General features: G+C 53.2%; 1 protein-coding gene across 2 annotated transcripts in view; it reads right to left on the bottom strand.

The window, feature by feature from the left end:
* The window catches only part of LOC139764657 (cyclin-dependent kinase 4-like), a 500685-nt gene that overhangs the window by 323025 nt on the left and 160160 nt on the right, over nucleotides 1–17500 (bottom strand). For both annotated transcript variants that reach the window (XM_071691517.1, XM_071691516.1), the window contains exons 3-4: nucleotides 5828–6313; nucleotides 2542–2710 (exon numbers count right to left, since the gene is read on the bottom strand). In XM_071691517.1, coding sequence (XP_071547618.1) covers nucleotides 2542–2710; nucleotides 5828–6077 — 419 coding nt within the window. In that variant the 5' untranslated portion in view covers nucleotides 6078–6313. The remainder of the gene's footprint in view (nucleotides 1–2541; nucleotides 2711–5827; nucleotides 6314–17500) is intronic.

Genomic DNA, 17500 nt, shown 5'->3' with positions numbered 1-17500 from the left:
GCAAGTTACGAGTTCACGACGTAGAAAATTGTGTGTGTGTGGACGGCGGACTGGCGCACAGAAAACGAGTGGTGCTTAACGCACAAATGTCCAATTGGTTTCCCGTGACATGTGGCGTACCACAGGGATCACTCCTGGCTCTTGCACTATCCACTGATCTACGTCTAAGATCTGGAGATGGGAGTTTCCAAAGTTGCCGATGGTCTGAAAATGGGAAATACACCCCTAGGCAAAGGGAAACTGCCTCAAACATTCAGAATTTATATAGACCAATTGATATAGAGAGGTTCGAGACATAGAGAATGGACTTCAGTACAGATACAAAGTTGTACATTTCAGAACTTGCAAATCGTACTCACGAATATGAAATGTCTTTGTAAACGAGTGACAGAGGTAAACGATGGAAAAAGGGACATTGCTGTAACTTCCAGTGGCTACAAAATACAGAAAACAAAGCCACACTGTGGGTGTTACAGCCCAGTGAGATGCCTGGGGTTCACAGCTGGGAATACAGACAGTACCACACAGGAGGCAGCACTCACTCTTGGTAACACTGTGTTGACACACTTTCCACTTCTGGTTTGGACATGATGTGAAAAGCGAGACACATCCAAACAAATTCAAAGAGGAGCGACTAAACTAATTCTGTCTCAACGCAGCTCATAAGTCTCAAGAAGACGGACTTAGGGAGCTAAAATTGTGCTCTACAGAAGTGGACGGCAGGTCACTCATGTCTGGCGTCTGTCTACGTCGCCTCCTCGTTCCTGTCTCACAGCCCGCCACTGCCCGTCCCTCTACATACTGTCCTCCTTCCATCTCGTCTGTTGGTTTAGACAGAGCTCCCTCACGATTCGCCATCCCCCTCCCTCACACCTGGACTCTGTCCTCACCCTGAACAGAGACACTTCCCAGTACCTCCTTCTGTGGCAGGGAAGTGCCAGCCTTTCCTGCTGTGGGGACGTATGTACTTTGTAAGTATACGACTTACCCTGCCTTCCACAGACACTGCCGCGCCTCCCTGCCTTCCACAGACACTGCCGGGCCTCCCTGCCTTCCACAGACACTGCCGGGCCTCCCTGCCTTCCACAGACACTGCCGGACCTCCCTGCCTTCCACTGACACTCCCGGGCCTCCCTGGCCCACAGAGGGAGGGTGTCTGTCCAGCGTCACAGACGATGACCAGCAAGAGTGGCGACCTCTAAGTTGGCGACAAATGACCCTCACACACACATCCCGTTTTTTGCTCCTCCAAATTACTTTTGTTCGTGCTGACACCCGGGCGGCTGACGCGCATACTGCTGACGTTCATACTGCTGACGTTGGCCAACCGAACTGTTGGAGGCCGCTGGCCGGCAGCGCCCCCCCCCCTCCCCCCAGGTCAGTCTAGTCTAGTATACTTTATAAACACATAACCAAGACCTTAGTAGACTGGTCTACACCGCAGTGTGTTTTTGGTAGTGGCGGGCAATGTGTGTGTGTGTGTGTGTGTGTGTGTGTGTGTGTGTGTGTGTAAGTCTTTTGGAACCCAGATATTTAAGATATTTTCCATTTTTTTGTACATATCGCCCCTTTGGACTTTGTGGGGGTAATATTTCGTTGTGTTTTCGACCTGGTCGTGTTCGCAGAGAATGATTTGTGAAAGGAGGTTGGGTGGGAAGTGTGTCATCTGGTGTAGCCATCATGGATGCGATGGTACGCCTCTCACACCACACCTTTCCAGTCTGCGTTCCAGGGAGACACAGAACCCCAGCAAGTTCAGTCGTTTCCAGTCGTCCAGTTCCTTCACCGCGTCACACGGGTCGCGGAAGAATCCCTGGAAGGCTTTCTAATTCTGGAAATTTGCCCAAGTCTTCACTGACACACAAACAAAAGAAACAAAGAATGAAAGAAGATGATGAGTGGAATAGTCTAAGAATTCTGGAAGACGTGAGGAACCTGCCTTGTGGCCAAGGGTCGCGCCATAGTAGCTGGAAATAAGACATGAGAAGGTCTTAAGAGGAGTTCCAAAGCTTAGCCATGTAAGTAAAGAAACAGAAACATGACAACGTCCAGCCATCCCCTGGAAATGCCATCGCCCATCCAGTACACACGAGACGCAGTGGCTTTCCCAGTGTTGCATACATTACCCACCTTGAGTTCGTGTCCTAAACCCGCTACAGTGCATGTGTTTGGGTCGCTGGTGTTCGAAACCCGGTCCCCGACATGCGTTGGGTGAAAGCCAGGCTTGGCTTCAGATGGGAAAATAAGGCTTATGGACCAACATATCATTATATAACCCCACAAGAACCCCCCATAACCCACAAGGACCCCCTTCTCCAGTGGGGGGTTCCTGCAGCTCCAAGGCCTTGCACTGCGATCAGCAGCAGGGTAAGGAGGAACCCCTTCGTGCGAGAATGTACGCCAATGAATACAACCTCGCCCTAGGGTGACTCCTCCCACAAGGCGTCAATACACACACGGGCGGAGTACGGTAACGTCCTCCTAGCACATGTAAACAACCCCTCACCCCCCCTAACAAACACCTGTATGTGGGTTACCCACCTGACAATGTTGGGGTGTTCAAATCGCTCCAGCTGCTTCAGGAGCGCGATTTCCCTGACTGCGTTCACTGGTACGCCGTCCTCCGAGAGCGTAATGCGTATCTTCTTCAACGCAACTACGCGTTCCTGGTTACTCCGGTCGCGAGCGAAGTAGACAGTCCCGTACGCCCCTGGTAGATAAAGTAGATAGATATATAGATATGAGTAGAGTTAGACAGGTCTCTCGTGCCCTCAACACAGCACAACACATGTATGTAACACAGCACAACACAGGTATGTATGTAACACAGCACACCACAGGTATGTATATAACACAGCACACCACAGGTATGTATGTAACACAGCACAACACATGTATGTATGTAACACAGCACAACACAGGTATGTATGTAACACAGCACAACACAGGTATGTATGTAACACAGCACACCACAGGTATGTATATAACACAGCACACCACAGGTATGTATGTAACACAGCACAACACATGTATGTATGTAACACAGCACAACACAGGTATGTATGTAACACAGCACAACACAGGTATGTATGTAACACAGCACACCACAGGTATGTATATAACACAGCACACCACAGGTATGTATGTAACACAGCACAACACATGTATGTATGTAACACAGCACAACACAGGTATGTATGTAACACAGCACAACACAGGTATGTATGTAACACAGCACAACACAGGTATGTATGTAACACAGCACACCACAGGTATGTATGTAACACAGCACACCACAGGTATGTATGTAACACAGCACACCACAGGTATGTATGTAACACAGTACACCACAGGTATGTATGTAACACAGCACAACACAGGTATGCATGTAACACAGTACAACACAGGTATGCATGTAACACAGCACAACACAGGTATGTATGTAACACAGCACAACACAGGTATGTATGTAACACAGCACAACACAGGTATGTATGTAACACAGCACAACACAGGTATGTATGTAACACAGCACAACACAGGTATGTATGTAACACAGTACACCATAGGTATGTATGTAACACAGTACACCACAGGTATGTATGTAACACAGTACACCACAGGTATGTATGTAACACAGCACAACACAGGTATGTATGTAACACAGCACACCACAGGTATGTATGTAACACAGCACAACACAGGTATGTATGTAACACAGCACAACACAGGTATGTATGTAACACAGCACACCACAGGTATGTATGTAACACAGCACAACACAGGTATGTATGTAACACAGTACAACACAGGTATGTAGGTAACACAGCACACCACAGGTATGTATGTAACACAGCACACCACAGGTATGTATGTAACACAGCACAACACAGGTATGCATGTAACACAGTACAACACAGGTATGCATGTAACACAGCACAACACAGGTATGTATGTAACACAGTACAACACAGGTATGTATGTAACACAGCACAACACAGGTATGTATGTAACACAGTACACCACAGGTATGTATGCAACACAGCACACCACAGGTATGTATGTAACACAGCACAACACTGGTATGCATGTAACACAGCACAACACAGGTATGTATGTAACACAGTACAACACAGGTATGCATGTAACACAGCACAACACAGGTATGTATGTAACACAGCACAACACAGGTATGTATGTAACACAGCACACCACAGGTATGTATGTAACACAGCACAACACAGGTATGTATGTAACACAGCACACCACAGGTATGTATGTAACACAGCACAACACTGGTATGCATGTAACACAGCACAACACAGGTATGCATGTAACACAGCACAACACAGGTATGTATGTAACACAGCACAACACAGGTATGTATGTAACACAGCACAACACACAGGTATGTATGTAACACAGCACACCACAGGTATGTATGTAACACAGCACAACACTGGTATGCATGTAACACAGCACAACACAGGTATGCATGTAACACAGCACAACACAGGTATGTATGTAACACAGCACAACACACAGGTATGTATGTAACACAGCACAACACACAGGTATGTACCTTACAATCGTACTAACACCTTGTACAACACTCAAACACGCCTCCACACAGCTACAGGAGTGTACATAAATGTACATAGCCCACGCGTGCATCAGCCCCCAGGTGTGTACATCCATGGGTTAAGAGGGAAGACTTGTACAAAGCTTTGTTTACCTGTGAACACCGCCTGCGTACACTCATTTGCATAAGAAAACATGGCGAACTGTTTGGTGAAGTAGCTGGTATACACACACACACACACGTCTGACAACCTGATACACAGTAAGCGCCAGGTACATTCCCTGGTTACTAGGGGAGCTCAGTACCATGACTAGTACATTCCTGGTTACCAGTGGAGCGGAGTAACATGACTAGTACATTCCCTAGTTACCAGTGAACCTCAGTACCATGACTAGTACACTTCCTAGTTACCAGTGAGCCTCAGTACCATGACTAGTACATTCCTAGTTACCAGTGGACCACAGTACCATGACTAGTACATTCCCTAGTTACCAGTGAGCCTCAGTACCATGACTAGTACACCTCCTGGTTCTCACTACACAGTACATCCAACACCCACATCTACACCTCCACAACCTAGCTGTTCCCCTACAGACACAGACGAAGCTGTACCAATAACATGGGGTTGTTTCCTGCAGTACACACACACACACACACACACACACACACACACACCACACACACACACACACACACGCACACACCACACACACACACACACACACACACACCACATACACACACAAAACACCTCCATACACCCCGACAGTACACTGCCATCCAAACAGGTCCTTCATACACTCACAATCACAACCTCGTATCCTCATTTACAACTCATGCCTCGCCTCACACAACCCATCCCTCGCACGTAACAAGCGGAGACACATTCGGTTGTTAGATCACAACACCACGCTGCCACATTCTCGCTCACAACACGGCGGAGGGAAGGAGGCAGGGAGTGAGGAGGAGGAGCAGGAGTGAGTGAGTGAGTGAGGAAGGGAGGAGGGAACACTGTATTAAGTCTACCGCTCCTCCTGCAGGAGGAGGAGGCAGGGAGTGAGCGAGGAGCAGGAGTGAGTGAGTGAGTGAGTGAGGGAGGGAGGAAGACTGTATCAAGTCTACCGCTCCTCCTGCAGGAGGAGGAGGCAGGGAGTGAGCGAGGAGCAGGAGTGAGTGAGGGAGGGAGGAGGGAGGGAAGACTGTATCAAGTGTACCGCTCCTCCTGCAGGAGGAGGAGGCCCTTACCGTTGCCTATGATGCTGATCTCCTGGTAGTTGTCGCTGTCCCTGGGCAGGTCGGCCAGGGAGCCCACGGCCGAGCCGGCGGAGGAGGAGGAGGAGGAGGTGGCGGTGGCGGCGGGAGGGGGCTGCTCTGGCTCCTGGGTGCACTGTGGCGGTGGGGGGGCGCTGCTGCTGCTGCTGCTGCCACCACCGCTGCCACCACCGCTGCCACCCCCACCGCTGCCACCACCACTGCCGCAACTTGCCATGGTCATCACAGAGGGCGTGGGGGGCGTGGTGGGCGCGGGGCTGCTACCTCCTGCTGGTGGTGGTGGTTCGCGCGGTGAGGGTGTGTGTGTGTGAGGGAGAGGATCAGCAGGAGGAGCAGTAGGAGGAGGAGGTGGTGGCGCCAGCAGGAGGAGCAGATGTGGAGGGGAGCGAGCCCACCATCACCACCATCACCACGCACTCATCACCCTCACCAGGACGACGGCTTCCACCATCACTACTCCTGCAACAACAACAGTAGATACAGCTGTATATCATCCCCCTACATCATCCAACATATACAGACACTCTCGTAATACAATACCCACTACATCAACCTCAGGGACATCATAAATACATCCTACGAAATATATATATACACTTGTTTTTGCGCATCGTTTCGAACACGACCTGAGCAGCGGAGGATGACACGGACGTACCCGTGCCTCCCTGTGTGGCTACAGCAGGAGGAGGCGCGATCAAGCTAGGCACGACCCCCGGGCGGGCCCACCCCCCAGCTGGCACCGCGGGTTGCTCGCTCACCTCTTTGACCGCACGCCACCGCACTTCCCACCGAGAACGCACGCGCGTGCGTGCGTGCACACACACGTGTTACCGTGGTAGTACAGAGAGACGGACGGAGGGAGGGAAGGAGACGGTTGAGCCACGGTTGTATGACGACTTGCCACCAGCTCACGAGGTTGTACGTCACGTGTACACACGTCAGGGGGTTCCTCCCTTACACACACACACACACACACACACACACACACACACACACCATAAGGACCATGAACAGCTCAAGAGATCAGTGTACAGCACGACTGTAAACCATCGCCACAGAGCAGTTTACATGCCAAGTGTAAACCATCATCACAGGGCAGTTTACAAGCCAAGTGTAAACCATCATCATAGGGCAGTTTACAAGCCAAGTGTAAACCAGCACCACAGGGCAGTTTACATGCCAAGTGTAAACCATCACCACAGTTCATCCCGATCAGCTGATGTACGTAAACACAAGCCAGCCCCCACCGGATCAGCTGATGTACGTAAACACAAGCCACCCCCACCGGATCAGCTGATGTACGTAAACACAAGCCAGCCCCCACCGGATCAGCTGATGTACGTAAACACAAGCCACCCCCACCGGATCAGCTGATGTACGTAAACACAAGCCACCCCCACCGGATCAGCTGATGTACGTAAACACAAGCCAGCCCCCACCGGATCAGCTGATGTACGTAAACACAAGCCACCCCCACCGGATCAGCTGATGTTAGTAAACACAAGCCACCCCCACCGGATCAGCTGATGTTAGTAAACACAAGCCACCCCCACCGGATCAGCTGATGTACGTAAACACAAGCCAGCCCCCACCGGATCAGCTGATGTTAGTAAACACAAGCCAGCCCCCACCGGATCAGCTGATGGACGTAAACACAAGCCACACCGGATCAGCTGATTCCAATAAACAACTCAGGACACAACGTAATACAAATACTTCTGCCTTCCTTATTCCATCGCACAGCCAACACCATCACCATTGCCCTAAAGACTCATAGAAAACGACTTGCAGAGCCACTATGGTAAAAAAAAAAAAAAATGGGAAAATGAAATTCATTAACTTGTACTATTCAACACGCAAAACTCTATGCGAACCACAAAAATATATATTACAACATGATAAAGGATGGGTGAATATATATTGTACAGTATATATATATATATATATATATATATATATATATATATATATATATATATATATATATAATTGTCAAACAATATACGGGAGCTTGTTAATATGACTGGATCTTACACGAAAAAATTCAGTGAACGAAATATTGTCTCAAAGCAGCCAATTTATATTTGAATTCTATCAAATCTATTCATTAACTTGTACTATTCAACACGCAAAACTCTATGCGAACCACAAAAATATATATTACAACATGATAAAGGATGGGTGAATATATATTGTACAGTATATATATATATATATATATATATATATATATATATATATATATATATATATATATATATATATAATTGTCAAACTTAATATACGGGAGCTTGTTAATATGACTGGATCTTACACGAAAAAATTCAGTGAACGAAATATTGTCTCAAAGCAGCCAATTTATATTTGAATTCTATCAAATCTATTTGAAATATTGGTGGGTGGATGTGTACACTGCATGGGGTAGGTGGAGGTAAGTACACTGTGTACGTCAACATGGGAGGGTTTAAAGTACATCATTATGAATGGTAAGGACCATTACAGCTTACAACACGTACATGTACTCCAGTAGCTGCCATGCTATCACTGGCAACGTACATGTACATCTCTGGTTGCCATAGCATCTGGCCACGTACATGTACGTCTCTGGTTGCCATAGCATCTGGCCACGTACATGTACGTCTCTGGTTGCCATAGCATCTGGCCACGTACATGTACGTCTCTGGTTGCCATAGCATCTGGCCACGTACATGTACGTCTCTGGTTGCCATAGCATCTGGCCACGTACATGTACGTCTCTGGTTGCCATAGCATCTGGCCACGTACATGTACGTCTCTGGTTGCCATAGCATCTGGCCACGTACATGTACGTCTCTGGTTGCCATGAGCCAAATTCCCCAGGGAAAGCGGGGTTTGGGTGGGATAAGGTGGCATATGGTGGAGGGGAGGGTCACCCCCCCTCCCCCCCACTTGACGAGAGTAAACAAACGCGAAACAAGAAGCACCTATACAGAGGGGGGCCGCAGGGGGGGTGGTGGTTAGGGGAGGCGTGGGAAGGAGGAGGAGGAGGCGTGGCAGGGAGGCAGGCGGGCGTGGGCTGAGGTAGGGGGGGGGGGTGTGAGGGCCGTGGTGATGGACCATGAGCAGCGCAAGATAAGCCGGAGGTCAGGAAGGAACACCAACATGTATTACAGGTTACCAGTCGTACGACCCTTGAACACGACGGTATACGATCCTTGAGCACGACGGTACACGACCCTTGAACACGACGGTATACGACCCTTGAACACGACGGTACGACCCTTGAACACGACGGTATACGACCCTTGAACACGACGGTACGACCCTTGAACACGACGGTATACGACCCTTGAACACGACGGTATACGACCCTTGAACACGACGGTACGACCCTTGAATACGACGGTATACGACCCTTGAGCACGACGGTATACGACCCTTGAATACGACGGTATACGACCCTTGAACACGACGGTACGACCCTTGAATACGACGGTATACGACCCTTGAACACGACGGTACGACCCTTGAATACGACGGTATACGACCCTTGAGCACGACGGTATACGACCCTTGAACACGACGGTATACGACCCTTGAGCACGACGGTATACGACCCTTGAGCACGACGGTATACGACCCTTGAACACGACGGTATACGACCCTTGAGCACGACGGTATACGACCCTTGAGCACGACGGTATACGACCCTTGAGCACGACGGTATACGACCCTTGAACACGACGGTATACGACCCTTGAGCACGACGGTATACGACCCTTGAGCACGACGGTATACGACCCTTGAACACGACGGTATACGACCCCTGAGGGCGTCAGCGTTCATCTCACGGCAGGTCAGGTCAGCAAGAGGTCAACCCCATCTCCATGACCGGGTCACCGTTAGAACAGTCCCCCCTCTCCCCCCCTCCTGCAGCCGGTGTTCATCACTGTTCACACTGTTCTTCAATGAGGATGAACTTGGGTCGGTTCTTCATTCATTTCAGAGGCAGGGGTGACCTGGGGAAGGGGGGAGTTTGGCAGGGTCGACGTGCGCCAGGGGGCGTGGTAGCGAGACCCCAGTACCCAATCAGGGGAGGAATAAGAGGTCCCATCCCCATCCCCATGTAGTGGGGATGGAGGGGGAGCTGGTTATGTCCCCATTCACCACATCACATTCCCGTCCTGGGTCGTGCCTGGCCCGAGATGGGATCATTCTGGTGTGTCTTATCGCTGAATGGTAGGCCACTGTGGGGGGGGGGGCCTCCCAGGGACGTGGCACTGGCACGTCACACGTCGTCATCAACCACCTAATTGGCCGTTATCCGTCTCGTGTTGTACGAGGGGGCGCCCCCCACAGAGCCAGGTCTGGGGGGGGGGGGGAGGAGAAGCCAGGGGTCGACTCATGAAGATGGGGGGGGGGGGCAATGAGGCGGGTTCCCCCCTCACGCGAGCCTTCGGGTCGTCTCCCCCTCTATATATATACAGTCTCCCCCCCCCATGACCTCCTCCACCCCCACACCCCCCCAACACACCCCTGCCACTTCGCCACCCCCCTCCCCCCCGCCTGAAACTCACCCCTCCTCCCCCCCCCTCGCTTCACCCCCCTACTATAGTAGACGGGAAAGGGGGGGGGGGAGGGAGAGGAGGGGGTCGTGGTGAAGGGGGGAGGAAGAGGAGGGGGTCGTGGTGAAGGGGGGGGGAGGAAGAGGAGGGGGTCGTGGTGAAGGGGGGGGGGAGGAAGAGGAGGGGGTCGTGGTGAAGGGGGGGGAGGGTGTTGGGGTTTTTATTTCAGCACCACCATCTCCTACAACCACCCCTTCACCACCCCCTCCAACACATCTCCATCACCACCCTCTCCAACACATCTCCATCACCACCCTCTCCAACACCACATCTCCATCACCACCCTCTCCAACACCACATCTCCATCACCACCCTCTCCAACACCACATCTCCACAAGTTTCATCCGGCCACTCCCGCTCCATATCCATCTATCTACCCGGCTATCTATCTATCTATCTATCAGTTAGTTTACAATAAACCACCTGTAAACTGCCATCACGTTAGTTTACGTCGTGCGTGCGTTGTAAACTTGAGTGGTGTACGACGCTTGCTGAGGGAGGGAGGGAGGAGGGAGGGAGGGAGGAAAGGAGGGAGGGAGGAGGGAGGGAGGGAGGGAGGAGGGAGGGAGGGAGGAAAGGAGGGAGGGAGGCGGAGGGAGGGAGGGAGGCGGAGGGAGGGAGGCCGTGCCTGTAACACGACAGCTTTACCAACAGTTTATCTGGCCCTCAGAGAAAGGGGCGGTGACCTGAGGGAGACAAAGGAAGGGATGACCCATGACCCGTGTCCCTCCTGTGGGGGACAGATGAAGGGATGACCCATGACCCGTGTCCCTCCTGAAGGAGACAGATGAAGGGATGACCCATGACCTGAAGGGGGACAGCAGACGGCTCGCTCCTGCAGCAGCGCTTGGCATCTGGTACGTGAAGGTCCTGCCAGCGTTCACTCCTGGTCCTCCTGTAGGAGGCGAGGGGCAGGAAATGGCAGCAAGGTGCTGGTGCCAAATATGGGCCCAAGAATGCACTGGCTCCCCGCCCACACTGCTGTGCTCCTCTGGCTAGCCAGGCTTCACAACCCACGCCCACACACGGCTTCACAACCCACGCCCACACACGGCTTCATAACCCACGCCCACACACGGCTTCACAACGCAAGCCCACAAGGCTTCACAACGCAAGCCCACAAGGCTTCACAACGCAAGCCCACAAGGCTTCACAACGCAAGCCCACATGGCTTCACAACGCACGCCCACATGGCTTCACAACCCACGCTCACACACGGCTTCACAACGCACGCCCACATGGCTTCACAACGCACGCCCACACACGTTTTCACAACCCACGCCCACACGGCCCAATCCAAAGCCCCTCACAGAGATATATGGTCACGGTGACCTTTGCCCTCACCCATGAAGGGTCAGGTCAAAAGGTTTGTTTACCTGGCGTTGACACAGGAGGGTCACCTTACCCTCCTCCAAGCTCGGGGCGCGAGAGAGAGAGTCCAATGCGATACGTTCCACCAAGCTGTTCGAGGCAGCACCCTGACTGGCCTGGTGCACACAGGGTAACGACTTCTACAGGAACCTAGATTGTGCGTGCAACAACACCCCCCCTCCCCCCCCCCCCCCCAGTGTCTGGGACGGTTGTGAGGGAGGGTTGTGCACTTGATGGAAGAGGTGTGGCCTCCTGTTCCATATTGAGGGACGCTTGTTCGAAGTGAGGGGGAGTCGTGTCTCCTCAAGACTTGGTCGAGTGGCTGTTATAACAACGCGACACACGCCTCTGTGCACCAGGGTGTACAACCCCCGGGTTATAACAACGCAACACACGCCTCTGTGCACCAGGGTGTACAACCCCCGGGTTATAACAACGCGACACACGCCTCTGTGCACCAGGGTGTACAACCCCCGGGTTATAACAACACGACACACGCCTCTGTGCACCAGGGTGTACAACCCCCGGGTTATAACAACACGACACACGCCTCTGTGCACCAGGGTGTACAACCCCCGGGTCAAACTAAGCTGTTCCAGGTGGTTTCCCCCGCGTCAGTCAGGGGTCATTAGGGTAGTTTCGTGCGTCACGAAAAGGTGATGTTCGTAAAACATTCGTTGCCCTTGCTGAAGAAGGGTAAGTGTCCTGCCCCACGGGGTCGTGTCGTCGTGCTCAAGGGTCGTGTCGTCGTGCTCAAGGGTCGTACCATGGTGTTTAAAGATCGTTTCGTCGTGCTCAAGGGTCGAGTCGTCGTGCTCAAGGGTCGTACCATGGTGTTTAAAGATCGTGTCGTCGTGCTCAAGGGTCGAGTCGTCGTGCTCAAGGGTCGTACCATTGTGTTTAAAGATCGTGTCGTCGTGCTCAAGGGTCCAATGATCAGGTTCAAGGGTCGTTGTCGTGGTGGCCTGCTCAAAGGTCGTACCACTGTGCTCAGAGTGACCCCGGACGACCATATACACCCAGCCCGTGTGTGTGTGTGTGTGTGTGTGGTGTGTGTGTGTGGTGTGTGGTGTGTGTGTGTGTGTGTGTGTGTGTGTGTGGTGTGTGTGGTGTGTGTGGTGTGTGTGTGTGTGTGTGTGTGTGTGTGTGTGTGTGTGTGTGTGTGTGTGTGCAGGTAGGTAGGTAGGGAGGGAGGTCTGGCCTTATTTACTCCCCCCCCCCCCACCACTCTACCTTACAACCATCTATCCCTTCAACCATTCCTCTCTCTCTCTCTCTCTCTCTCTCTCTCTCTCTCTCTCTCTCTCTCTCTCTCTCTCTCTCTCTCTCTCTCTCCTCCATTCCCTTCCTGTAGTTACTCCTGTCCATTCCATGGTCCGTCTCTCCCATGGTCCGTCCATTCCATGGTTCCGTACCTCCCATGGTCCGTCCATTCCATGGTCCGTCCATTCCATGGTCCGTCTCTCCCATGGTCCGTCCATCCCATGGTCCGTCCATTCCATGGTCGTACCTCCCATGGTCCGTCCATTCCACGGTCCGTCCATCCCATGGTCCGTCCATCCCATGGTCCGTCCATTCCATGGTCCGTCCATTCCATGGTCCGTCCATCCCATGGTCCGTCCATTCCATGGTCCGTCCATCTCATGGTCCGCTGTGCCTCGCCAGCAAGACGACATTTCCCTCCCCCTCCCCCACAGGCCACTCCCCCCTTTTAAAGACCCTCTCCGGCCCCTCCCACTACCCCCCCATTAGTGACCCCCCTCCCCCCCACACACGCCCCACTTGGCACATCTGGAGCGGATGCCGGACGAAGCCGGGGGCTCGAAGGCGGAAGTGAGGATTTCCGAGTATGGGAAAAGGGGGAGAAGGGGAGGGAAGGGAAGGATGGGATGGGAGGGGAGGGGAGGATTTTTAACCACAGCCAGGATGTGGTAGTGCCGCGTGGGGGGGGGGGGGGGGGGCTGGTGGTGGAGGATCCAGACTGGCTCAATACACCACCAGGCGACACCGCTGGCCATATATATTGGCCACCCCTGGCCACATATAGGCCACCCCAGGCCACATGTATAGGCCAGGGAGGGGCCCTGTACCCCAGGCATCGCACGTGTTACTACACCAGACACATTATAACCGGTGTGGACGTGTGTGCAGGGACCCTAACACGTCCTCCCTCACTCACCAGACGTGTGTGTGTGTGTGTGTGTGTACGCCTGGGTCAGGTCACACACGTGTGCACAACACATCGCCATGACCTGATCCACAGTGAAGCCATTACTCGTTTCACGGGGTCACACTCGTACAAGGGCGAGGTTTGACCTATACTGTGGGAGGGGGTGTGTGGGGACACTTGTAGGGCGTGTCTCCCCCTTCCCCCCTGCTACTGACGGAGGGTAAGGCAGGGTGAGGGGACACTTGTGGGGCGTGTCTCCCCCTCCCCCCCTGCTACTGACGGAGGGTAAGGCAGGGTGTGGGGACACTTGTGGGGCGTGTCTCCCCCTCCCTGCTACTGACGGAGGGTAAGGCAGGGTGTGGGGACACTTGTGGGGCGTGTCTCCCCCTTCCCCCCTGCTACTGACGGAGGGTAAGGCAGGGTGTGGGGACACTTATGGGGCGTGTCTCCCCCTCCCTGCTACTGACGGAGGGTAAGGCAGGGTGTGGGGACACTTGTGGGGCGTGTCTACAGCTCCCCCTCCTACTGACGGAGGGTAAGGCAGGGTGTGGGGACACTTGTGGGGCGTGTCTACAGCTCCCCCTCCTACTGACGGAGGGTAAGGCAATGTGTGGGGACACTTGTGGGGCGTGTCTCCCCCTCCCTGCTACTGACGGAGGGTAAAACAGGGTTTGGGGACACTTGTGGGGCGTGTGTACAGCTCCCCATCCCTCCCCCTCCTACTGACGAAGGGTGAGGCAGGGTGTGGGAACACGTGGGGCGTGTCTCCCCCTCCCTCCCTCCGACTGACGGAGGGTGGAAGGCTCCTCCTGCAGGAGTAGTGTACGAGACGTCTCCATCCGCCCCTTGTGAGTGTGGCCACAGCAGGACGCCCGCCCGCTACACACATGGCCGAGCCACAAACCCGCCGGCTTAATCATGAAGGAAAAATGAAGATTAGTCTCGACTCCGCTGTGTTGGACGACCCGCCTCTGCAGGGGCGCGACGCCCTAGGAGGAGGGAGAGGAGGAACGTCCTAGGATGAGGGAGAGGGAGAGGCGGAACGTGCTAGGATGAGGGAGAGGGAGGGGCGGGACGCCCTTGGATGAGGGAGAGGGAGGGGCGGAACGCGCTAGGACGAGGGAGAGGCGGAACGCCCTAGGATGAGGGAGAGGGAGGGGCGGGACGCCCTAGGATGAGGGAGAGGGAGGGGCGGAACGCGCTAGGATGAGGGAGAGGGAGGGGCGGAACGCGTTAGGATGAGGGAGAGGGAGGGGCGGAACGCGTTAGGATGAGGGAGAGGGAGGGGCGGAACGCCCTAGGATGAGGGAGAGGGAGAGGCGGAACGTGCTAGGATGAGGGAGAGGGAGGGGCGGAACGCGTTAGGATGAGGGAGAGGGAGGGGCGGACCGTGCTAGGATGAGGGAGAGGGAGGGGCGGAACGCGCTAGGACGAGGGAGAGGAAGGGGCGGAACGTGCTAGGATGAGGGAGAGGGAGGGGCGGACCGTGCTAGGATGAGGGAGAGGGAGGGGCGGACCGTGCTAGGATGAGGGAGAGGGAGGGGCGGACCGTGCTAGGATGAGGGAGAGGGAGGGGCGGAACGCGCTAGGATGAGGGAGAGGGAGGGGCGGAACGCGCTAGGATGAGGGAGAGGGAGGGGCGGAACGTGCTAGGATGAGGGAGAGGGAGGGGCGGACCGTGCTAGGATGAGGGAGAGGGTCGTGTGCCCGGCCTGGCTGAGCGGAGGCAGGATGTAGAAGGTAACGGTCACGCCTCGTGTGGGGGTGTCGCGCCACACCAACTGTGGGAAGCAGCAGACGACCACGTGCACCTCGAGGGGAACACACGGTGTCCAGCTCAGTGGTTACATCGGATACATTACATGGCAGATAACTGGTGATAATGTAGTTAATGCTACGGGGGTTAAATAAAGTATTTATCTGAGCAAGTCTCGTTAATGATGAAAACACATTTGGATATACAGGAAGGACCACCATCAACACACCCCCCCAACCCCCCCCCCCGGGGGCCCCCCCATATGACCTCTGACCTGACCTTTACGGGTCAGGTCACACACCCCCCACACCCCCCCCCCCACACACAGGGTGTGGGGTCGTTGCGTTCCAGGGGGGGAAGGGGGGAGAGGGGAGACATATGGTGTACCAACGGGGTATATACATTCGCCCACACGGTATATAAATTCTGCCAGGTCAGCCGTACGACCCGCCAGGTCGGCCGTACGACCCGCCAGGTCAGCCGTAAGACCCGCCAGGTCAGCCGTACGACCCGCCAGGTCAGCCGTACGACCCGCCAGGTCGGCCGTACGACCCGCCAGGTCGGCGGTACGACCCGCCAGGTCAGCCGTACGACCCGCCAGGTCAGCCGTACGACCCGCCAGGTCAGCCGTACGACCCGCCAGGTCGGCCGTACGACCCGCCAGGTCGGCCATAAGGCTCACACTACCCACGCGGGTCAAGACAACGCCATACTTCACCGGCCAGACGGGCGAAAGTCACGCCCCTTAACAACCAACGCTGGGGTCATGAACGAGATAAGCCACACCCCCCCTCCCCCCCCTCGACACGGGGCCAGGAGTAGTCCCAGGGGGGGGGGGGATGGTCACAGCAGCTAACCACCCTCCCGCCGTTTTCTGTTTTCTTTTCATCGGCGGCAGAAGCGAAAGATAACACGATCGGTGAGGGAGATAGAAAACGTGTTGCAGGGGTCCTGACCTGGTGTTACCAGGTCGCCATCTTCCAGCACTGACCCACACGAAGAGATAACCAAGATAACACACACACACACACACACACACACACACACACACACACCACACACACACACACACACACGTCACATACATCATGACCCACAAAATTCGTGTTAGGTTAAATTACCAGCTGGCAACCCCCATTAACTCATACCCATTCTCTCTCTTCCAACTAACCTCCTATATAAACTACCCCTTCCCCTCCTAAAAAACGATTTATATATATACATCCAATTATTCCACCTCATTTTTTGTATATACATCCAATTATTATACCCCACTTTTGTTATATACATCCAAACATTCCATCCCTATTTTTATATATACATCCAATTATTGCATTTGGTAATGTTCTGGAATAATTAACTTAAATTTAACATTAAGGCGAGGAAGTAGAGATAAGTACGAGGAGGGGAAAGCAATGATTATACATATCTATCTATCTATCTATCTATCTATCTATCTATCTATCTCTCTCTCTCTCTCTCTCTCTCTCTCTCTCTCTATATATATATATATATATATATATATATATATATATATATATATATATATATATATATATATATATATATATATATATATATTCCTATGAGTCCACGGGGAAAATGAAACACGAAAAGTTCCCAAGTGCACTTTCGTGTACTAATCACATCATCAGGGGAGACACAAGAGAGAAATATAACAGTCAGTTGATATACATCGAAGAGACGAAGCTAGGACGCCATTTGGTAAACATGTGATTGTCCAT

This window comes from Panulirus ornatus, chromosome 50 (assembly GCF_036320965.1).
Source record: "Panulirus ornatus isolate Po-2019 chromosome 50, ASM3632096v1, whole genome shotgun sequence".
Taxonomy (NCBI): domain Eukaryota; kingdom Metazoa; phylum Arthropoda; class Malacostraca; order Decapoda; family Palinuridae; genus Panulirus; species Panulirus ornatus.
The sequence above is the reverse complement of the archived record's forward strand: the minus strand, read 5'-3'. Positions and strand labels throughout refer to the sequence as shown.